The sequence below is a fragment of the Strix uralensis genome, chromosome 19 (assembly GCF_047716275.1).
Source record: "Strix uralensis isolate ZFMK-TIS-50842 chromosome 19, bStrUra1, whole genome shotgun sequence".
Classification (NCBI taxonomy): Eukaryota; Metazoa; Chordata; class Aves; order Strigiformes; family Strigidae; genus Strix; species Strix uralensis.
The window spans coordinates 2,387,704-2,411,125 of record NC_133990.1 but is presented as its reverse complement, the minus strand read 5'-3'; the positions used below and the strand labels follow the sequence as shown (position 1 = coordinate 2,411,125).

The window sequence follows — 23,422 nt, the reverse complement described above, 5'->3', positions numbered from 1 at the left end:
TGCGTGCACATGAGGAATCCCTCAAGAAGAGGCTGAACCTCTTCTCCAGCTACCTGATTAGCCCTCACTGAGCTCCAGGAGGCAAGTTCTGCTGGAAGAGAAGATGCACATGTGTTGTACTAGTGGGCTGGCCTGTATATGATGGTGTGTTATCAGACATTCTGGAAATGGTGCCGATGGAACGAAGGAAAAAATAAATACTTGTGAAGTCAGAGGAATTTTTGAAATGTGGTTTCTGATAACTTAGCTGTGTAGTTTGTCCAGCATCTAATACTATGATTAACCCTATGCATCTGTCTTTCTGCCTAAGTCTCTACCATACTGGTACAGAGGTACAGGGTCTCTGTCCTATACCTGTTAACTTCTTTTAGCAAAATTTTGGAGATTTCAAGTCTTCTGTCACATCTCACCGATTCAGTGATGGGTAAGTGTCAGAGTTGTCTGTATACACCGGTGCTTTTTAACTTAGGAAAGTAGTTGATGTTTGTTTTTTTTCATCTGTTGCATGCATTTGAAAGTCTTTTAGCAAGATCTTCTAGGAAAAAAAAAGAATAAATATGGCGAAAGCCTGGGTCATTCCCATGTGAGTCTATTTTGATAGCTTATGGTATCTCTTGCAAGATGGAAGTTCAAACAGGATAATGATGCTAGGAGGAAAGATGACTGCCTTCACTGAGGACTCCTCTTTGATTCCCAGAACACAGAACTGGAGAAAGCAGTTGCCTTGTTTGCATTTTGAACCTTCTGGTGATGCATTTCCCATCTTTAAGAGGATCTCAGAATCTTCTGTTCCGTTATAAACCACGTGAAATAATATCTTTACTTTCTATTAGGCAAGTAGAACTACCAGTGAAATCCCCTCCTGTTTGGTGTGACCCTGGGGGGACTTGTAGACAGCAGTACCTACTTATGTCAGATGAGTCAGGTTGCCACTTCTTCCACTGAGGATGATGAACGGGTGTTGGGTTGTTTACCCAGGTTAATCCATTTATTAATGGAGCAGTCTGAAAGGCACACAGACTATTTAGCTACTTCAGATTCCCTTGGACACAGACATCTCTGTCAATTGTAATATATTGCCTATGGAGTTCACTGAAGCCATACTGAACTTCTCTCTGTTCAGTTCTTGTTCCATTGAGCATCGACAGTGCTTCTGGCAGAGCTATCTCTGTTCTTGAGAGAGCTTGTATAACCATGCTGGACCACAGAATTGTGCACAGGTCTTTATTAGCTTGCTTGGGGCCATCCTGATGAGACTGTCATAAAAAATATTGTCCAGAATTTTCTAGTCCAAACCCCTCAGTTAGAGTAGGACTATCACCCACAGTGGATCAAGTCAGCTACATCTTTGTCTAGCAGAGTCTTGAATATCTCTAAAGAGATTTAATAACCTCTCTGATCAACCTGTTCCAATGCCCAGCTACCATTCGGGTGATTTTTTTAAAAAAAATTACCTTCAACCTGAACCTCAAAAGCTCAGTTGTCTGTTGTGACATTGCCTGGCCCTACAAAGAAGAATTTGGCTCTGTTACCCTTGCACCTGACCTTCAGATAGCTGTAGGCTGCATTAGATCACCATGGTGCCAGTATCATCTGCCTAAACAAGCTCTGCTTTAGGCTTGTTTAACCTCTCTAGGATGTGTGCTGTAGGGCCTTGGCTCTCTGTAGCCTCTCTCCATGAAAAGGCTGTACTGAGTTTTCCTTTGGTTGAATGAAGTTTCCTTCTCCATTAAAATAGCACTGGAGAAAAGCCAAAAATACTTGCTTTCAGGGAAGATACGGCTCCACTGTGGGCCATGTTAGGTCATTATGGACCCAACTCACTTGTGCTGATGGAGTCCAGTATCCCCACAGGAAGGACAATAGAAAAGAATTATTTGGTTGCATCTGGGGAGGTGAAGTGTTTGTATCCCTTCAGTGCACATTTCCTGGATGTCAAAACTGTGTATCAGAAGGCCAAAGAGCAGTATGATACAAACTCCTGTCAGAGTTGAGTATTACTGACTGTCAGGTCCGGCTTGTAAGAGACAAGTCACATGTGTGATCTTGATGGATCTCTTCTGAGTTCATTTCAGTGGTTTCTTCTCACTACTTAAAGAATTTCAACTAAATAGGCTTCTCCTTAGACTCCCTTATACTTGACAGAAATAAATAAAATGCACCCTTTCTTTTCACTATACAAGAAACACAGATGTGTCACCACGGTCCACTGACTCACTTTATTGTAGTCAGGGTTAGTGGCTTTAGTTTGTGTCCTTTGGGCTTTCTAAGCAAGTTGCATCAGTTAGGCCAGAATCCGAGCACTTGGGTAGTGCTCTGGATATTGCCTGCAGTTTGATCTTATGTGTAAGAAGAGAGAGATTTCTGTTCTTCTGTTCCCTTCAGTAAATATTCCCTTAACAGAGCTGCCCTGTGAAGAGCTGAGTTTTGCAGTAGCTTCACTCAGAGGTCTCTCGAGGAAGAGAAATGCTGCTGTATGACATTGCCTTTGCCTGTGGTGTGTGCATTGTTTCCTCGCTGTCCTGAGCTCTGCTCAGCAGAAGAGCCAGGAATTACTGCCCGGCTCCTCATTATTGCCATTTCTTCCTTTGTTTTCATTACCAGCTTCAGAGTGAGGTAGAGAAACCCCTGCTCAACTTCAGAGAGAACTTTAAGAAAGACATGAAGAAGTGTGACCACCATATTGCAGACTTACGAAAGCATCTGGCCAGCCGCTACGCAGCAGTTGAAAAGGTGAGAGCAGAGAACAAACTGGAGAGTTTGAGATAATTCTGGTTTGGACAGAAAAGCAGCTGCCCTGTGAAAAGTTTCTGTTCTGCCACGAAGAACCACAAAGGTTTCTGCTGACTGCTTTCTTGCTGTTAGTTATGCTTTGCTGGGGTCCCAGATGTCATTTGCTGCTTCGCTGAGATTTGGGAAACTGGGAGCTACAGGCAGGGCTAACACATTACTGCTGAACTGGCTTTCTGTTCCATCCTCCCCTTCCCAATTTGGGGCAATATATTTCTAGTACACTTGATGAAAATACTTCTTGCTTGTGTGTATCTGAAAGTCACATCTATTGACCTCAAGATTTAAAAAACCTTGCCTTAGAATAGCAGCAGTGTCAGGCCAAAGACTCACCTGGCTCAGTATGCTCTCATGCAGTGGCCAAAAGCAAATGGCCAGGGAAGGCAGCTCAAACTTGGCATGGCAAGTCACAAAACCTCTCCCAGTTCCCGTTTTCTGCGCTTCACAGCAAACATCCTCACCTGAAAAACCCAAAGAGCAGCAGCACCCTCGTATCAGGGGCTGTCTTAACATGAACATCCAGTAGGTAGCTGAGGTTGTGATTTAGGGAGAGTTATACCCACAAAAAGTGCTCTCTTGTCAGCAGCTGGCAGGAAATGGGCTGCCCATGCCTTGGCTGCTAGGACTCTTATGCCAAACAGTATCCTCACACAGTTTACTCTTGGGTGTAAGCTGGAAAGGAAAAATACCATGCTCAGTCAACACAGAAAGTTGTTTGGGCTTTCATTAAAGATCAGAGTGCGCATGAGAAAGTTTTCCCCAGGGACAGAATTGTTGCAGGATACACAAGGTTATTAGACTGGATGTATGCAAGGAAGGCATTTTTCTGTAAAACAGTAAATTCTTCACAGTCATATCTGCAAAGAAACAGTCCTCAGTAGGGATATTGAAAAGAATGAATTAGAATAGCCTTGAGAAGAAGGAATGAAAAAAGGGAAAAGTGGTGTCTGCAATGTGCCTGATGAAGCACACAGCTTCTCACCAGATTGCTTTCCTGCAGCTCCCTCTTGTGACCTGCTGAACCAAGCACAGGGTCTTCGAAACTGCAAATTGAAAAAATTCAAGTAATGCTTCAAGATCATTGTAACTTGCAGGCTGGTGTGACTGTAGAAAACTGTAAGGTGCTAACAAACTATAATCATCCCGATTTAGTTTTAAGTGCTATTACTGGACAGAGAACAAATGTGACCTATTTTATAACAGTTCTGTGCAAAACAAGTTGTTTTTATTTTATGTATTTAAGCAACCTCAGCAAATGAGGTGACAGCATGCATATGTGGTAATGATGTTCATTTGTTAAGACACTTTACTAATTTGCCTGTATAAGTTCAGTAATGATACTGATAAATCAGGTTTTAAAAGCCTGAAGAACTTTAAAATAATTTAAATTTAAATAATAAATAAATAAATAATTAAATTTAAAAACTGTAACCAGGTCTCAGGTTCTTGATTTCTACAGTACAAACTGCTGTTGTCATGAACTGGAATTAGTTTTTCTGAAATAAGTCTAAAACTTCCTATTGTTGAGAGTTTCTGATAAGTATATACTGAATGCAGAAGGTACCTACAAATAAATTTTGCAAGATACTTGAAATTCTTTCAAGAACTTAGATCCTAAGGAAGAGGTATCTTGGTGATGCTGGTTAAGACATATGGAAGAAGCTCCAGCTTGCCTTTCTTCCAGAAATAGTGAGTTACTAAGAAACATGGAAGTCTGGTGATGTCTTTTGTACTGTGCCTTTCTAAGAACCTGTGAAGAGTTCAGATGCTTTTGTGATTTGTTGGTGACAACTGCTATATGGTAGGACTGTTCTTGGAACACAACATGGTGTCCTAAGAACTTGAATCCCAGTGAGGACCCAGTTTTATGCAGAGTCCCTGATTTCTTACTGACAGATACTTGTATGAAGGAGTCATAGATGGCTGAAAGCAGCTGGCAGCTTTTTCCTCTAAAACATGTGACTCTTCTTTAATTACTCCAAGGCCCGGAAAGCCTTGACAGAGAGACAGAAGGATCTGGAAATGAAAACACAGCAGTTGGAGGTGAAGCTCAGCAACAAGACAGAAGAGGAAATTAAGAAAGCGAGACGGAAGTCCACTCAGGCGGGTGAGTACCTGTGTCCGTCAGCAGCAGGAGGCCAGCACAGCCCCACGGACAGCGGGAACAAGATGGGATGCAACTGCCCACCCACCCGCCTGTTTCTTGGTTTTTAATATTGTAGCTACAAAGTCAAAGTGAACTGTGCTACAGATCTGTTTGGTATTAAATCATCTGAAGAAACAAGCCCAGTTTTTCCAAATTTCCAATGATGATTTTGATAATTGGAGTGAGAACAATGAGGGCGAGTTGTCCTTTTGTTTTGTGAAAGTGTGCTGGGATCACTGAATGTGAAACTTTCAAAGTCAGATTCAAAGAGGCTCAGCTAAGGATGTTTCTTCCTTAAATCATTGTTCCTTCCTTGGTTGTTTCCTAAATCACAGTCACCCACAACTGTGTCTTTTTCTTGAAAGTGAACTTCTTTTCTTTTTTCCACTACTACCCATCAGTTAAAATTAATTCTGAATGGATACTGAAGGTACAGTAGTGTGTGCTATACTGTACTGGGGACACAGTGACTTGATGTGACCTATGCATGTTTCACAGAGACTCAGACCACTTCTACAGGACCCATCAGGAACTGTCTTTCTTGAGATCTGCAAAGCTGATAGGTGTAGCTCCGTTAGTACCTTTTGATGAAAATATGTTTTAACTAGGGCTTCCGTGTTTCATCGCTTCATAGTTCGGCTCCTTGGCAGAGTGGTGCTTTGTAGTTCTGAGTTCAGACAGGATAGTCTGTCTGGGCTGTGGAGAATCATTCACAGGGTGACCGTGTGTATAGACAACCATTTGAGGAGAAAGAAAAGTTAAGTGTTAGTGACAGGAGGCTCCATGAGAGATGTTCTTTATCTGTCTGCAAATTCACAGCCTCTCTGTTTTCCTGAGTCCTCAGAAATTGTTTGTAATAGGTATTTATTGAACAGGCAAGGGAGAGCTGAAGAACAGACGGGAGTAGCCCAGAGTTTGGTGTGAGTCTCCCCATCGGTCTCCCCTACTTGGTGCCACTGTTACAGTGCGTGGCAGGGGAGGACTTGCTCAGCTGGGTGCTTGTGATGTGCACAGCAGCAGCATGTAGTGATTGGCTTTGAAATGAGGCCTGCGGTAAGTGGATGGTAGGACTAGAGACCTTTAGACCAGACCTATTCTACCATCCTACCGGTCACTGGTGTGTGGCATTGCTTTCTGCTCCCACGATTGTTCATGTGTTTCATGGCTTTCATATTCTTGGCTGTACAGTGACTCCCTTTCAGTTGGGTGGGTGGAGGATAACCCCGAGTCAGGTAGCTCCTGAGGAGCCTCCTGGTCTGTGGGAGCCATTAGTTCGGACTTGTAATGTCAGACTAGGCATCCCCAGTTTGAGTGGATAAGCTTATTGCCGAGTTTTAAGACCTGAAACCTGGTTTCTTCATAGAGTTTGATTGCCACCCCAGCTTCTAAGTCCATGAAAGACTTCCAGATGCATTTACTTGCTTGACACTTGTTTGGTCTATGGAGTCCTGTTCTTAAAGCTTGATTCATCCCTGGTTTATGTATAAAGACCTTTTTGCATCTAAAAGAGCAGGATGAATTTGAGCCCTGGACCTAGTCATCAAACCATTAAGGAAAGTGTAACTGAGCCTCATTTAAAGAAGAAGGAGAATTTAGTAGCCAGAAATCAGTAATCTCTGAGTGCCTTCCAAGTTTTCCACCCACCTTTCCCTCTCTGTCAGAGCAGTCCTGCAACAAAGAAAAAATTGAAATAATCACAGGTTATTGTGTTACTGCCTTGAACACTGGAGGAAGCCAGAGCTCAACTAGAATTGTGCATCTTCAGAGGCTGGAGAGTGCATGAGTGTGTAACTGGGTTGTGGTTGCAAATAAGCATCCCTCGATCTCAGCCAGCTTGAGCCTGACGCTTTGCTCCTGTTACACAGACCCATCTTAGAATGCAGTCTCACCTACAGAGTGCTACCCTGCAGCTCAGTAACTCATTATTATTGATTTCCCATTTTAATTATTTTATTTTTCAGATATAATTTTCTGTCTATGACCTTTTTTTTAACTGAAGTAACTTGATTTCATAGTTCTGGGCATTTTGTAAAATATTACTGAATATTCATATTCTCCTTTTAAAATATTGTCTTCCCCTTCATTCATTCTCACCCCAATCATCTGATCTTTTACCACACCTCAAGTGCATGCATTTTGTTACATGCAACGAAATTTCAACAAATACCATGTAACAGAAGTGCCTTCAGCTCCACCAGGACTGGCCTTCAAACCCTCTGGATCTGTCTGCAAAACCTGAACTGCAATTTCCTTCTAAGCTCCATAACCCTGGCTAGAGAACACTAATATGCTGCTATCTTGAATGTTTCAGGAGATGACCTGATGCGCTGCGTGGACCTTTACAATCAAGCCCAGTCCAAGTGGTTTGAGGAAATGGTGACCACCACTCTGGTATGTAGCTCTGTGTAACATCTTACGTGTATAACGTTGAAAGATTGTAATAGTGTACAACGTTCATCACTCATAGCTAGTTACAGTGCAAAGCAGTGGGAGAACAGGGAGATAAATCTCCCGTTGTATTTCCCACTCTCAGTTCTAAGAAAAACTCATATCATTAGCGGAAGGAAGAAATAATTGTTTCTTTGTAGAAGGCATTAAGGCAGTTCAGGGCTGCTTAGGGGCCAGGATGCTGGAATTGTCCCCAGGAAGGGTGAAGTAATGCACAAGGAAGACATGGTAAAACGTGATAAATCACTCAATCCCTTTATACATTAATGAATTTTTATGTTCCATGATTTTGCAATTTCTTCGAGGATTGCCAGCTCAGAAGAGGCATGATTTAATTGCCTTTTGTTCTGTTTCTCTGAAGATAATGGAGCTCACAGTATTCACCCTAAGGACCTACACCTTTGGGGTTAGTCACCAAGATGCCAAGATACAGCTTTGATGTGCTGTATTCCTTGACATACTTGTACTTTGGCTTTAGGGCTCCTCTCTTATGTCATTCCTTAGAGCCCTTCTGGACAACAGCCAATTGCTTTCAAAAGTGGGGAAATATAAATGTCTTTTTGCATGTATTTTTCTCATTGGACAAACACAAAACTGTAAACTCCTCCTAATAAGAAGCAGGATAATAAATTGCTCAGCACTTGGAAGTGTGTCAGTGCAATATTTAAACTGCAGTAAATAAATAAAGGCAGATGGGTGAGTGGAAAACCAGGAGGCGGACGTCTTCCCAAAAGCAGAACAAGAGAGGAAAAAGTTGGCTATTCCTATACATAAGGGATCTGATTCTCCTCTTACCTTCACTCATGGTTTCTCACTGATGCAAATGACGCTGACCATCAGTGCCACTGTGTCCTGATACAGCCAGGCATAGCTGTTACCTGCATATTTGTTTTCGGAGAAGTATGACTCAGAAGGGCACTAGTAGATAGCTCAAGAGGGAAGTCCTAGCCTGCAGGCTGCACAGCAGATTTGTTAGGTCTGAAACTCAGGCTGAGAAGCATTTGAAGGTAAGTCTTGGTATACATAAATATAAAATCTAAATTGAAAAACAGTCTGCATCTGATCGGCTCAAATACAGATTAGTTCATATGCAATAGAAAGTGGAGAGAGTCGAGGTCTAAAGATTTCTGTTTTCTTGCGTACCTTCCTCCCTGAAGTTTTTGGTGCAGATAGAATGCACGTTCTGCATATGGCATGCTTACTGACACCAGCACACTGGGTTCTGCCTTCTGGTTCTGCACATCTGTGCCCTAAGTAAGGGAGCCTGAGTTCAAAACGGGCCATTTTTTTCCATACGGGCAGTACATCAACCAGCAACAGCAATAGGAGCTCAGGCTGTTTCAGCATTATCCATACCATAAGCTCCTTACTCTTCTTTCTTCCCAGGCAGATAGCCTGCCACTGGAGATTTTTGTGCTGTAATGAAGAATCTGTTTTCCAAAAGAAGTTTAACAATTTGTAGACAGCACGGGGAAGGCAGTGTAGTAGCCTGCCTGCTTATATATGCTCAGGTTGCTCTCCACCCTTATGCCCAGTAAGTGGACACCAGCAGTGCCCTCTGAAGGCAGGTTTTTTAAGGTTTGGCTCCATTGATGTGCCTGTGAATCCAGAGCTTTCTAGTGATACAGCAAAGTCCATTGCAGTGTATGTCTTTAAAGGCAGACTTCCATAGCACGCTGTTACCACTGCTGCTGCTCAGATGGATGAGGAAGGACTACCTGCAGATTTTGGGTATAATATCAGAATCCAGAAGAAGAAGGAGGCAGAAAAAGTCAGGAGGAAGGTTAGAAATCACCTGCATTTTCAACTGAAGCATTGCTGGGGTCTGCTTACTGCCAGCTGAGCGAGGAGGAGACTTGTCCCGGCTCATCATCTGGTGAACAGATAAAACTGCTCTTACAGGTGTCTGGTTAGACCGAGGGCAGTCAGGCCCTCTGAGCCATACACCCCAATGTGGTCTCCTGCTTCCCCTAGGAATCACTATAACTTCTGGAGCTAGCAACAAAGCATGCAAAGCTTCTTTCAGGAAACAGATTCCCTCTTCTTGCAGCCTCCCTGAAGACAGCAGCTCCTCTCTTTGCCTTGGTTGTCTCAGTTTTGGAAAGGTTTCAACCTTCTTTTCTGTTGTTAGGCTCAGGCTGAAGTATCTTTTGTTGCTTGCTGTCTCTGATTATCTGCAAATCAGGGGGATGTGCAACCACAGAGTTCAGCTTCAAAGTGTGACCCTGGGGTAGTATCACAATGACTGGCAACCTTTTGTGTGTTATCCTTTCCCTGGGCCTTCAAGTTCAGCTTCCAAGAAAAATATGGGCTTGTTTTTCTTTGTATCCAGGAGCTTGAGAGACTAGAAGTTGAAAGGGTGGAGATGATTCGGCAGCATCTTTGCCAGTATACACAGCTGCGGCATGAGACAGACATGTTCAACCAAAGTGTAAGTGTGCTTTTTGTTCAGTCCCTTTGGTCTTTACCGCCCTTCAGCTGAGCAGAATGGTCCCTATCCTGATCTGACTGACCTGTATGAAAAGGAGATGTGGAAAGTGTATGTGGTCAGCTTGTTAGTTTGCAGCAGTACTGTACTGCCACCCTCCTGCTCCTCTAAGACTCTCTGATCCTGGTTACATTTCATACTGCTGGGTCACAGGTTTCTGCTGGGGAAGACACAAGGAACTGAATTACATGTGGCCAGCGTGAGCCATTATTAGCTCTGCCAGCTTGATGCACTACTCCTTGGGCTATTCTTGCAAGGAAGATGGCAAATAGTTTCACTGTTGGGGAAGAGTATATATTTTTTTTCTTATTAATAAACTGTCTAGTTTTCAAATATTAAAATATCCAGGATGTATGCTGACCTCAGTACATGGTTGTATTTGGTGTAAGGTACAGATTGCAGGACAGGAGTCAAGAGATCGACTGGCCAATGCCTGGCATAGGAATCCTGTCTCTGCTTGACATTAAAAGTCTGCCTCTTCTCTGCTTCCCGCTATGAGGCTTCACGTTCAGATCTGGCTGTTGTCCACTGAGTCTCGCGTACGTGCAGTTCTCACTTGTCTGCAAATGCAACATAGGTGTGCCCATAGCTGCTCTAACTTTCGAGCAATGACTGCCTCTGTTTGAAATACACCCTTGACGTTTTGATTCTTGTTTTGTTCGTTTTAGACAGTAGAGCTCGTGGATCAGTTGCTTCGGAAAGTGGATCCTGCCAAAGACAGGGAACTGTGGGTAAAAGAACACAAAACTGGAGATATCCGACCTGTGGACATGGAAATATAGACTGATCTATAGTTCTGTGTGATGAGTCCACTGAATTAACCAGGCTAATGTTTGTTTTATTTTAAGAGTCAAAGAGCATAGGGAAAAGGTTGTTCCACTACCAGACACCTTGTAATTTATGCCTGTATGGGCTATCTCTGTTACATTGAGTCATTAAAATGGTCTTCATTGTGCTAAGCCTTAAGCACCAGACATTCCAGGGTGAAGAAACCAGATGTGTGCTTCCCACCAGAGATTCCCAATTGCACGCAGCTTCCAGAAGAAATCTGCTTTCTGGTACAGAGAGAGCTCTGTTCTTCAGTGACTTTGTGCTACATCCCTTGCATGACTATCTTTATACAGTATGTTAGAACAACCATGCAGTGAGCCTCTGGCCAGCAAGTAGATAACTGTTTGAACATGATGCAGGAGGCAAGGAAATCCTGATCATGAATCCCAGGTTTGTCACTGACTGCTTTCATGGCCCTAGGCAAGTCAGTTTTCTGGCTCCCCCATCTATAAAACACACATATCTTGCAGCACTGTTGTGCGAATACATTTATTTTGTATAACACAGTTTCCCACCGTGGCAGTGAAGTGATGGCCCTTCTCCCAAAATGTATGGAGAAGACTCCTGTTCTTCCTGTTTTATACTCCCTCTCAGGGATGCATAAACCCGTTATCATCATGATTTCTGTTCTAGGCCAATCAATAAGGTTGAAAGTGTTACCATCACTGTTTTATCAGGGAAGACTTGGTTGTGCTATACCTACCTCATTAGCTGTCTGAGTGCCCTCAATGACAGAAAGAGGTTATATATCAAGGAATAAATGAGATGTTCAAAACCTTCCCTGCTTATGCAAGATGTTTCTCACAGAATCTCCTTAAAGACAGTCCTCTAACATTTTATTTGGGATCCAGGTTTAAATTGCCCTTTGTTGGTTCCTTCAGGTGAATATCACAGCCTTTAGGTGTCTTTAAGTACCAGGTTTGTCCAGCTAAACTGCGGGGTTTATCTTTTAGAGCCTGATTTTCAAAGGTGCCATGAATCTGGCATGCTAGATTGCATTAAACGTAGATGTAGGTGCCCAGCACTTCTGCACCATTAGATTCTTAACCTTAGGTGTACCCTTTGTTACCCTTACCGCAAACTACCAAAAATTCAACACTGCACTTGGCACGTAGTTATGTGGTTTGGAGATTGGTTTTGAAAAGGTATTAATTTTCTTCTCCTGCTCTTATTATTAAGTGTTGCTGTTAATACATTTTGCAGCGTTTCATACAATGCCACAATGCCAAGATTCTTAAGATTCTGCTCAGCAGAAATCTTGATTCTCATCACTGTGGCCCCTACTCAGTGATTACTGTGTTGTTATCTACAATTTCCCAAACCATACTATTTCATTTGATCCACAATTATGCTCCACTTTATCTCATTGTTACCATCATTTTCTCCCCAGCACCAAAATTGCATCCTTCTTTTGGTCTGCTGCTATTCTAGGTCTTTGTTCAGCAGCCTCAAAGTGCTGTGATTAGATCACTGAAAATTAACATTCCCCTTTACAAATAGAAACTGAAACACAGAGAAGTCTTATCTGAAACACATTTTCAACATTGCTGCAGTGATTGTTTTTCTGGTTTGTTATTTCAAACTGAATTCTGTTGCACTTTCCTATTCCCTTTTTCTCAACCGTCTCTCTACCAGCATAGCTTCATTCCTGTCTTGCAAATGCCTCCACAACCCCCTTCTCTGCTGCATCATTAACCTTTATAAACCTTTGCACGTTGGCAGGTGCAGTGCCATGACAACTGCATGCTCAGGATCATTGTTCCTGGTGTGACAGCTCCCGTACTGTGCTTCCATTACACACTTCTGAATTTGCAACTACTGTTTTATTCTTGGTATTGTAGGAATCCAGCACACTGTTATGTGAGTGTCACCTAAGTTCCTGTAAAGACCATTGCAATACAAATGAAACAGGGTTTGCTTAAGTGTCACATAGTCCTTCAGCTCTGTTAGAGCCTATGCTTCCCTAGACTCCTGCTGCTCAAGCAGGGAAGTTCTGTGATGATTGCTCTTTTTCAGTCATCCTATTGATTCTTTCTCTGTCCTATTAATTTTTTTTGACATACTAATGTATAGTTTTCCTATCTCTACCATGCACTTTGGAGGAGAGTCACTTTTTCTCTTCTATGTTGTTTTTTTTTTTTAAACCACAGGTGCAGGGTGAGCTGTCAAAACTTCAGTGGCCAAAAATAGAGTACTTAAAAGCTGCATCTCAGGTCAACCCCTGTATTCGAAGCTGCATTGTAGATTAAAATGAGCAATCTTGATGACACCTCACCACACTCTTGTTTTGATTGCAAAACCTAGCTAGTTGTGCACTTTATCCAGTATTCTCCTTAGTAAGTATCTGAAATAATCTATGATCAATTACACATTATTTTTTCTCTTTCTTTAAAAATGTTTGTTATTTTATCTATTTTGGACTGGAAGTACTGTCCATTAGTACAGGTTTCTCTGAGGACTGAAATGTATTTTGGTTCCTCTGCTAAGGTGTATTTAAGCTGCTCTCAATTCTTAGCTGTATTTTCTGGTAAATTTTTTTTATCCCTTTTGTTTTATTTCCAGACAGTTTTCCTACTAATGTTGCAGGAATGTGTGAACTCCACAGAGTGATAATTCTCTTGATGGAGTCTGTGTCTCTCACTTCAATAATCTGAGGAGAGCACTTGTACCTGGCAGTTAATTTTTACCAGGCCCAGCAAACTCTTGTGGAGTGCTGCTCTGCAATGGGTGAGATGCTTCCTCTACAAGACTTTTCATCTGCAATCTGCGGAAGTGTTAGGGAAGTTTTGCTGTTGCTTGTAGACAATTTCCATCTTACTTGTTGCAAAAGGTGATATTCCCTTGTGATACGACACTGCAGACAGTGGGATCACTGCCTCATTCACTTCTCTGGCTGATGGATCCTGGACAGTGTGATGCCCTACAAGTCAGGGAGTGCTGGAGCCCCTGTGCTTCTGAACAGATAACATCTTCAAAGAAGGTAGTGGCATGTTTGAAGGGAAGCATGGGTGCCTGCCCTCATGTTTGTTCCTAACAAGGTAACTTCTGGAGTTTCAGCATTATTCTATACATCTTCCATTGAGTTGCAAAAATGCAGTTGAACCCAGTCTTTCCTCATGCAGTAGCTCATCCCAAACAGCTTCTTCTCCAGAGCAAGATCAAGCTTCGTGTTATGTTAAAATAGCTAGCATGTGAAAAGCATGATGATGTTGCAACATAACTGATTAACAGGAATAGCAAAGTAAGTCTTTTGCCTCCATAGGTATGAGCTTAAGGGTCATCTTGTTTCGTCTGGCAGGTGGGCTCACACACTTGATGCAAGTTTGTACTCTTTTAGTCACTGCGGCATCAGTCTTTTTTTGTTGAGTGATGAGGCTGTCATATCTTCATATGGATCTGTGAACATAAAGCAGAAGGTGAGCTTTTGATTAGCACTGTTTGCTTTCACCTGAAGGGGTACAGTTAGTGGGAATTTGCCTCTGGTTGTTATCTGGTAGCTCTGCTTGCCCAGGTCTTTGTTGAAGCCACCTGTGTCAGGAGTCCTGCCACTCCTGCAGAGCTCCCTCCTTGTCTAAGGGATGCTGCACATACTTGTGCTGTCAAGCCTCTGTCTCCCTGGCGACCTCTGCTTCAGCCAGAGCCTTTTGGCCCTTGTCTGAGCTCAAGGGCTTTGTGATTTCTTATGACTTTAAATCCGTTGAATGTCCTGACTCTGGTGCCAGAGCTGACAAGGTACTTACCAGCTGTAACCTCAGCTACCATACAGAATGAGAACATCTTATCATCCATACGAGCCCACCTATGTCTTCAAAGCCATCTTCTGGCATAGTTTACTCAATAGAGAGTCCTTGTTGGAAGTCTTTCTGTAAGGTGTTCTTTCAGCTTATTTCCTAACATATTACTCATTCTGGATCCAGTGCTGTTGGCTGATTCCTGTTGGAGTTAATGAGCTGAAAACGATGAGTCTTCTACCACGTGGGCCAAGTGCACTCTTTTCCCATCACTGGCAAGATTCCAGCTGCTTTCATAGAGCAACATCCAAAAAGGCCTAATTCTCAGATTTCCAGTCTGTTCCAGATTCACTCATGTCTGTAACTCGCATTTGTTCATCCCTTCTATGTGTTGAACATCTTTTGAAAGGCCAGTTGTTCTCTTATGGGAATGTTATTTCAGTATTTGTCACTGAGATCTGCAGAGATAGCTTTAATTTTTTTTTTTAAATGTTAAAATACCCTAAAAGCAGTGAAAGTCATAAGGAAATCCCTGTTATGTTTCTAGAACACTTTTGTCCCCTGTGCAGCCCTTCCTGAACTGCTGTGGGGTATTGCACAGTTACAGTAAATACTGAAATTGTTCTTTCTTTTGTGCATAACAGGCAGCATGCAAACTTGTGCTCTGGTTCTCTTTACCCTTTATGCATCTGCGCAGTTTCATGATGCAGAATTAGTTACTTTTTGTTTAACTGACAGCCCCATGCTGTAATGTCAGTGTACGTAGCTATCTTGTGACAGTGAACTGTGCACAGATCACCTCTTTTTTGTTTGGGTTTTTCTGGTTTTTTCTAACAGGAAATTTCTGTGAATCATTCACAGGAAACTTTTACATGCTCAGTAGCAGTCATAATTTCTCAGACCTTCTCAGAACCTCTTTAAATTTGCCCCTGTTTTTAATGTCATTATTTAAATATTTGGTGTAAGTTAGACTCTTTATGTAGAAATGTGCACTTCACTTTTCACCTGCTCTTTGGAAGTGCTTGGCACTCAAGAGATTTCTCAGAACACAACAGGGAGCGTGTAGGTGATGAGAGACTTTGAAAATCAGGCTAGCAAATAGAAATGCACAAGCCTCTTTTTTCCTTAGTCATTGAGTACATGTATAAGATAAACATTAAGAAGTGAGAACCTCTAATACTTAATGTATAAGAACTAGCTGCTATATGTGCAGTTCCCAGCAGCTCCACGAGTGACCATGTGTCAGGCTGTGGTAGGAGCGCAGCTCTAGACCATGAGCCTGCAGCTCAAATTCTGATGCAGCTGTAAAAAACAAATCCAAAATGAAATGGAAAAGTAGCTCTGCCCATCTATTTCTTCAGTCACACACAGGGAGAAAAAAAGCACTGCTTACCCAGGTGGGCCCTTCACTATCAAGCACCTTAAGAAATCCAGACCAGCACCTTGAAGGTCCCCCTGGAATGAGTAGATGTGACTTCTTGGTGTGATCAATTGATTGCTTCCTTCTGAATTGAAAACATACTTGCTATTTTATAGTAGCTAGTGTACTCTTTTGCAGTAGTGCAGCCTGCTGGATCTGTTCCCAGGGATGGCAGTCAGAGTCTGGTGTCCTGGAGGCAGTCCTGGTCTCCCTTACACTTCTGCTTTGCAAGACTTCAACAGACAGTGTCAAAAAGGCAGTTTTCAAAATAATGAACTTTCCTGATCACAGATCTTTTTGGAAAGTCTGTAGGCTTTTTGCTACCCAGCATGTGTTGCAGTAGAGAATGAGGTCACAGAGTTTGCCGAAGCGTTGCTGTGAATGGTGGTTGCTGTGGGGGCATTCCTCCCTGCCGTGGTAGGGAATGGCTGACAGGCGTCCTTCTTTGCACAGCAGAGGTTTCTGACACTGACATGTTACCAGGGGACTCTGCTGGTCACATTTTAATTAATCCAGTGGACAATAGTCACAGAGAGATTCAAATTAGAAACAGAAACATAGGGCAGGAAAATACTCAGCTGCCCCAGTGGCATTTGAGCTTCTCAACACAAGGCACTCATCTCCCTCAGACCCTGATGGGTCCAGTAACAGGCTCATCATGCTCCAAATTCTGCTTAGCACATGAAAATCGGTGATGAAATGTTCCCTTGTAGCTATCGCCTGATAATAGGGCTCTCTGACTAGCTCCTGGTTGTGCCAGTGGGAGACCGGTATGTGGCAATGCCACACTGGTGACTACAGAATAGTGTTTGGCGTTTGGCAGTGCTGTGATGTCCTGTGCCCTCGCACTGAACTGACCGTGAGTCAGGCAGAGACGTGGCAAGCCTGGCATGCACGTATTCTCCAAGAGCTTGGAGCACACAGTCTTTCTGTGCGTAATGGTGATGAAGTCTTTCCTGTCAGTAAATCCTTGTATTTTCCTGAGAAGCACTATTGTATAAATAATACTCATTGTTTTGTCTTATAGTAGATTTTATTCATATAAATGTGCATCTTTCAATACTTACTTTTTCCTCTTCGTCGTTACTGTAGCCAACCCTCCATCACTGAGTTACGCCAGTCTTCAGGATCTTTTCTTTAATTTTGAATTTTCATAGAAAGGCTCTGTTGCTTTAATGTGCTGACCAGACTTCATGCTTTCGGATATTTTCTGAGTGGTAGGTGCATGCTTTTAGGAGGGGTTATCTTTGGTTTGGGTTTTTCTTATTAGCCACCAGGTTTGGAAGTGCAATGACTCCTTTTTGTGCTAGTCACACTTTATTTTTCCTTCCTGGACATTTTTTCTGAAGGGACCAACACATAGCACAATTTGACTTAAATTTCTAATCCCATGCGTTCCTCAAGGCAAAAACCTTTTGTGCCTAATGATGCATCTGATTCTAAGAATTGTACATGGATAAAATCTTTCATAGACCAATAAAAAGTCTTAGGTTAACTGCATAATAACTACAGAAAAAATATTTAAATTTGAAACATTCAAATTTAATTTCCTCAACTTACATTAAGTTGAACTATTTCAGGTGCGTCGTAAGAGACAAACTCAGTGGATATTCAGAACAAAAGCTTTTCAGCTGCTGTATTCAGGTTCAGTGAGTGGACAAGACTATAATTTTGAGTATATGCAGTCTTTCAGGGCTACTGATTTAACAAGTAACAGTAATGGCTTGTACCACAACCCTACTAAAATTCTGCTAGTAGTTCCCCTCAAAGTGCCTTTTTAGATTGTATCTGCTACAAGCGTGTAAAATACACAGATTTACCCTGCAAATTTCCAAAACTCAGGAGCAGCCAGTATACACAGATCTCTGCAGGATTCTCAACCCTCCTTCCTTGCTCTCCCCTGTACACTCTTTTAGGACATCCACATATCCAGCAGACCTGCCTTTGCCTCACTGATCATTTACTGTCCAGCACAGTCATCCTAAATTCTCAATGCTGGAAATGGAGTACAAAATGTTAGACTTAAAAGCAACTGCATTGAAGGAGTGTGGCTAACCTAATCTTCTGACACATCCTTCAGTAGAATCAGGGCTCAGCAGAATAAGCAGGGAATTCTGCATAAAAATAGTTGAGGGCCTAAGGAGGCCTGTATTGTGTAAAATAAAAAAAATTGACTCTTTTTTTAAAGCAGTTGCTGAGAAGAAATTTTCTGGTACTGGAAGTCTAAAGCTGAATAGTGATTTTGGGGATCTCGCATCTGCATGACATGACAATCTCAGTCATTTGAATTTGGGAATGCTTGACCTGAAAGCCCTTGTTCCTTTGGAGTTTTTTGATGTGATAGTGGAGATTTTCAGAATAGCCTAAGGAATTTGGATGTCCGTTTACCACTCTTTTACTCCAGCAGGTCAAAAACACTCTTCAGGGACAGTAACCTCTATCCATTATGAAAAAAGCAGGTACTAGTATTGGACAAATATTTTTCTTCTCCTTCTTAGATGGTTTCATTTCTTTCAGCAGCCCAAGACAGTATGAAAAATCCACCGAGCAGTTTTGCAGACATTCTAACAACAGGGCTTCAAAGGCAGGCCAGATCACTAGTCATACACTAAAACAGTTTTCTACTAAAATACAATTGGTTATTTGGTCCTTTTTGTGTAACTTTTGCTAAATACTTCTAAATTTATAGGAAAGTTGTCTTTTGCCATTACTAATGATTTATTTTTAAAGATGTTTAACTGAAATTTTATAAATTCCCATAAATTTTGGCTGAATAGACCCCTCAAATAATGTATCATGCAGCCTCTGTTTGGGTAACTAGTAAATCTTGGATCATTGTGCAAATTATAGGATGGCTTTTGTTCCATAAGGATACATGAAGGAGTCACTTTCTGAACTTAAGAAGTTGAATGCAGAAAAGATTTAAGGGGCAGATCTTCAGCTTGGGTAAACTGGCAGAGTTCTGTGGAAGCTACTTTGTCAGCTGTGGATCTTGTCCTTCAGTCTTGAAGGCATTTCCTATACATAATTTTTCTGTCTTACTGTAAAACAATTTCATATGGTTAAACTGTATTTTCCTATATTGTTCTGCAAGTTTATATGCACCACAGTGCTCATCTCATCTCCTGTAAAATAAACTGTACAGAGACACATTGAGCATGGAATTGTCTTTACACTGTTGCTTTTTCTCCTACCAAAGCCACACTCCTTTTGAATGCAGTATCATCAAAGAAGACCTGAGGTGCCAAATGCACATGTACTGCTTTGTTGGTACCAGCTTAATGCAGCTTGAATTTGCAGTCACATCATGTGGGTGTAATCTACTTGTACCTATCCTTTCCAGATCTTTGCATGAGATTCAGATGAATACAGTCCCTAAAATTTCATTTTTATAGGAAATCAATTTAAGAAACACTTGTAGTGAAGTGTTTTTGTTTTTAAACAAGCAGGGAAGCTGACTGTGATCAGTCTGAAAGCAGCTGCCATGAAATGGGCATGTTTTCAATGATCTGTAAGTCTTCTACACCCAGTCAGTCCTTTACCTGCAAGTTCCACATGCATCTTGAAGCTTAGTTGAAGAGAAAACACTGTTGTAAAATGTTGTTGTTAATAAATTGTTCTACTTCGAATATTTGAGTTATCACGCATGCTGGCAGGTTTTCTAACAAAGTCAAAATCAGCCTTACCAAAATCCTGTCTAATCCAACAACTGTCTTCAAAAGTGACCAGCGTGGGATACTGCTATAGAAGCAGAGCTTAGAGCAAGCGGGTGCTGCAGTTCTGTAGAACATGAGCCCAACTTCCCAGCAATGTGCGACTCTGGAGGTAATGGCATTATCCACACCCCTCATAAACCTCAGTGGAGCTTCCTTCTAAGAATTTGTCTCGTTTTGAACTCTTGTAAAAATTGAGTTTTTGCAACCACCTGCAGAATGGCATCCTGCAGCTCCACGGTGTGTTTGTACACTGATGTGGTAAGTAGTTGCAGAGGTGTGCACACTCTTCTCAGAAGAGGAGAAGAAAGGTAAGACACTGAAAAAGTTCCAGGTGGAAGCTTATTTTCACAGCCCAGTCTTTACACTTTGCCCGAAGTAGCCTAAATCTGTTAAAAAAAAAAAATCAGAACGCTGTTTCAGATGTTGGTGCATGGTTATAGACCAGTTTGGTGAATACTTAACAATTCTCCTTGTACATTTAATTGCAACTTGCCAACAGAAATAATTTTCACTTGTAGAGGACTTTGATACAACTTTGAAACCCAAGATGGGGAGTTACTGTACAAGCCATGACACTTACTTGCTACACTGGTGTAGCACCAGTGCTCAGAAAAACAACAGTGGAAGGACCAGAGTGGACGGTGGAAGTAGCAGGGTGGCAGCCTTGCAGTTTGCGACATTTACATGTAAAGGGCAGGATGTTTTACTCCATTCTGCACAAGAATACCTGTGCTAGACTTTTGCAACCAAAATAATTAAAAAATCAGTTTGGATTCCACTGTGCAATTAAGCCTTTGACCCTCTCACGTTCCTCAGAAGTGGGAGGAAAGGTGCAAGGGAATCAGAGATATTTGATTTCAGACCACTTTTGGGTGTAGATGTGCTTTGTGCCTCAAAATTATGTCAATACAGTCTGCATCGTCTGCTGTTTCCCTGATCAGCAATCTGGTGCTGAAATCTCCAGATAAATACAAGTTTTCTATGTGGTAAACTGGACAGTATGTTAGGGGAATCCCAAGTTGTTCTTACTGCAGATATTAAGTGTAAGTAGAAATCAGAGGCTGTGTGCACACCATTGCCTTGGATCAGATTTTGCTCTGGATGCTGTTCTTCAGAGCACCTGCACTGCATAAGTGCTGGGTCCTCCCTGCCTTCAGGGGTGGACTAACTGTCTTGTTGAAGGCAGAATTTTGGAGCTATTCAGTGGTTGAAGTGACTGGAGAACTGTGAGGGGCAGGCTTTTGATTGCACTGCAGTCAAGATCACGTGCACTGAGGCAGCTCCAGCTTCAGGGAAGAGGTACAGTAGACTGCTGAGGAATGTTGCAAAGAAATACTAAATGCCCAAGAAGCAAAACAAACTGTTAAAATTCCTCCCACTTGAGGAGGGGGTGGGACATGTTAGGGTGGATTTGCATAAATTGTTTGAGAGTAGTTCTGAGCAGCGTTTTCAAAAGTAAAGTGCTGGAGTGCTGTGAATTAGTGCTTTGCTTTTCAATGTTGGAAAGCCCTGGCAGGGTGCAGCGCTGCCTGCTGTCACTGTGGGTGGGAGGTGGTGTGGATTCCTTGTCTGTTTTGAAAGCTGGACTTTTCTGAGAAGGGCACTGGTGACTGGTAACCCTGCTTAGAAATGGTCTTTCAGACTATTGAGACCTGGGAAAGGTCCAGCTGTGGAAGTGCTTTGTTTGAGGTGTAGCTGTGGAGTGGTTGGGGCATACACAAAACATCTTGCCTGTGTTGCTGTTCCTCGGCGTGTGCCATGGGTGGGATGCCTATAGCCCCTTCCCAAGTCCCTTGTCAGGCAGATTATGAACTGAAGACCCCATCAACAGGAGGAAGATCCAACAGGACCTGGGGAACACGAGCTGACCCCTGCAACTCAAAGGAAAACAATTTAACCAGCACAGGTTTTGTTTGCGACAGACCTGAGAAGTGCAATGAATGCAGACTGTGCTGCGTCAGACGGCGCCAGCCCGGACGTGGCCAGATCTTTTATTCTGGCTGTTGTGCAAGGGGGCGGCTGCCACAGAGGCATCGCACTTGTGCAGTCAAATTACATAGGCACACAATCAGTGATGGCCACATGAGGGTCTTACACAGAGTATTTCAGGACTAGGCATCTGCTTTGTTGGCTGCGGATACCACCCCACATTTGTCTTATTCTGTTGAAGCTAAGTGTTAACTCTTGCTGCTGTATACTATATTTTGATTATTGATTTTATTGATTTTGGACTGTCACGCAACTTGCAGAAAAATGCAGCATTTCAGGCATACCTGTTTCAGGTGTAAGACTGTGTAGTCCGCAGTGACCTATACAATAAAAGCCCCATCAATTGGTTTGAAGAAAATCTTGTATTTTTTTATTTCAGACAGGGACTTCCTGCAACCCGCGTACATTGTAGGTGGATGTTTAATATAACCCATGAGCCTGGAAAGCCTTGCAACCTGTTAGTACTATTTGGGACTCATCCTTTTGACATAAAACCAATACTTTGCTACCTGAGATGAAATGTTTGTGTAGATCTACCTTACAAAATGGCATATCTGCAAGTTTTTCTCATATGCTCATTCATACTGTCCCACAGTTCCCAAACAAGAAAGTCTTCAGAGTGTCTAGACTCCCAACACTGCTCCCGCTTTGATAAAATTGAAATCAGTCTTTTATCAACAGTAGCCTGCTTGCCTAAGAGACAGCAAACACTGCCCTACTGTGCTTATGTAGGTCTGGACTCTGGAGAGTGTCCTTCGTTGCAGTGCCTGGTGATTACTTCCTCCTTTGAAGGAAGGGCCCTCCAGTCCTTCACGAGGTGTACCTCTTTCTTAACTCACGTCTGATACAAACCCAGTACTCAGTAGGTTAGTAAAACTTAACAGGGTCCAAGGAACATTTAATTGCTTCCCATTTGTAAGAGAAAACTTTGTACCAGTCTTGAGTTGGCAAGTGAACACCTCTTTCCCTCTTCACAGTTTGGGATTTTGCACAGGGGCTTATGTCCAAGAAGCTAAAGGCTCATTTTAAATTGCCACTCCTAACTCATCTGAAGTCCAGGGCTGTGAAGCCTTTCAACAGCCTTCTACATCTTTTCCCAGCCTGCCTTAGTTTTCAAGTGCAGCTGCCTGTATGTCTCTTTTTTTTTTTTTTGTACCTTGCAGTTGTGGGTCCTCCTCTCTCACATGAATTTGAAACAAGCCAGGAAAGCTATTTTCTTCACAAATCCTTCCTTCTAGAAACATTTAAATTCAAAAAAAAAAAAAAAAAAAAAAAAAGCAAATGATGGTAATTCAGGCTACACAGTCAAGTTGCAAATTCTGATGCTGAGGCTGTCAGAAGTTTGTGTAACTCTAAAACATGTTTAGACTGTTGGGCCAAAGATTTTACTCCAAGCACTGCTGGAGCCACAGATGCAGCCTCCGGTGGCGGAAGGTCTTGCAGCTGTATGGACCGTGGCAGGAGTTTGGGGGAAGGAGCACCAGGCGTGTGCCTGTCTGGGCGCTTTTCCCTGGCTGTATGGGGATTTCCACCGCTGGACGCAGAACACAAAGCAGTAAAAAATGTGAGTTTCAGGAATGTGTCAGAGGCCCTCATAGGCTCAGGTTTGCTTGGGTTTTGTGGTTAAAACAGGACATGCCCCAGCAAGCCCCTGCACTCTTCTGCTTCTGCCCCATGGGTGAACTCGGCTGTCTTGTTATGATTGCGTGCATTTATACCTGATCCGTGCTGATCTGGTTTACACTGGAGATCCAAAGAGTCCAGATTGAGAGGCTCCAGCTCGATTCTGGTTACTGACAAGAAACACCAGGTGCTTGACAAAAGCATGGTCAAAAGACCAGTCATTGAGACAAACAGAGAAAC

General features: G+C 42.5%; 1 protein-coding gene across 5 annotated transcripts in view; it reads left to right on the top strand.

The window, feature by feature from the left end:
* GAS7 (growth arrest specific 7) overlaps positions 1–19,018 on the top strand; it is a 104,059-nt gene extending 85,041 nt beyond the window's left edge. For 4 of the 5 annotated variants that reach the window (XM_074888917.1, XM_074888916.1, XM_074888919.1 and 1 more), the window contains 5 exons: positions 2,605–2,733; positions 4,774–4,897; positions 7,248–7,327; positions 9,717–9,815; positions 10,541–19,018. In XM_074888917.1, the coding sequence (XP_074745018.1) occupies positions 2,605–2,733; positions 4,774–4,897; positions 7,248–7,327; positions 9,717–9,815; positions 10,541–10,654 (546 nt within the window). In that variant the 3' untranslated portion in view covers positions 10,655–19,018. The remainder of the gene's footprint in view (positions 1–2,604; positions 2,734–4,773; positions 4,898–7,247; positions 7,328–9,716; positions 9,816–10,540) is intronic. The other variant, XM_074888918.1, reaches the window with a different exon arrangement.
* The last annotated feature ends 4,404 nt before the right edge of the window (positions 19,019–23,422 follow it).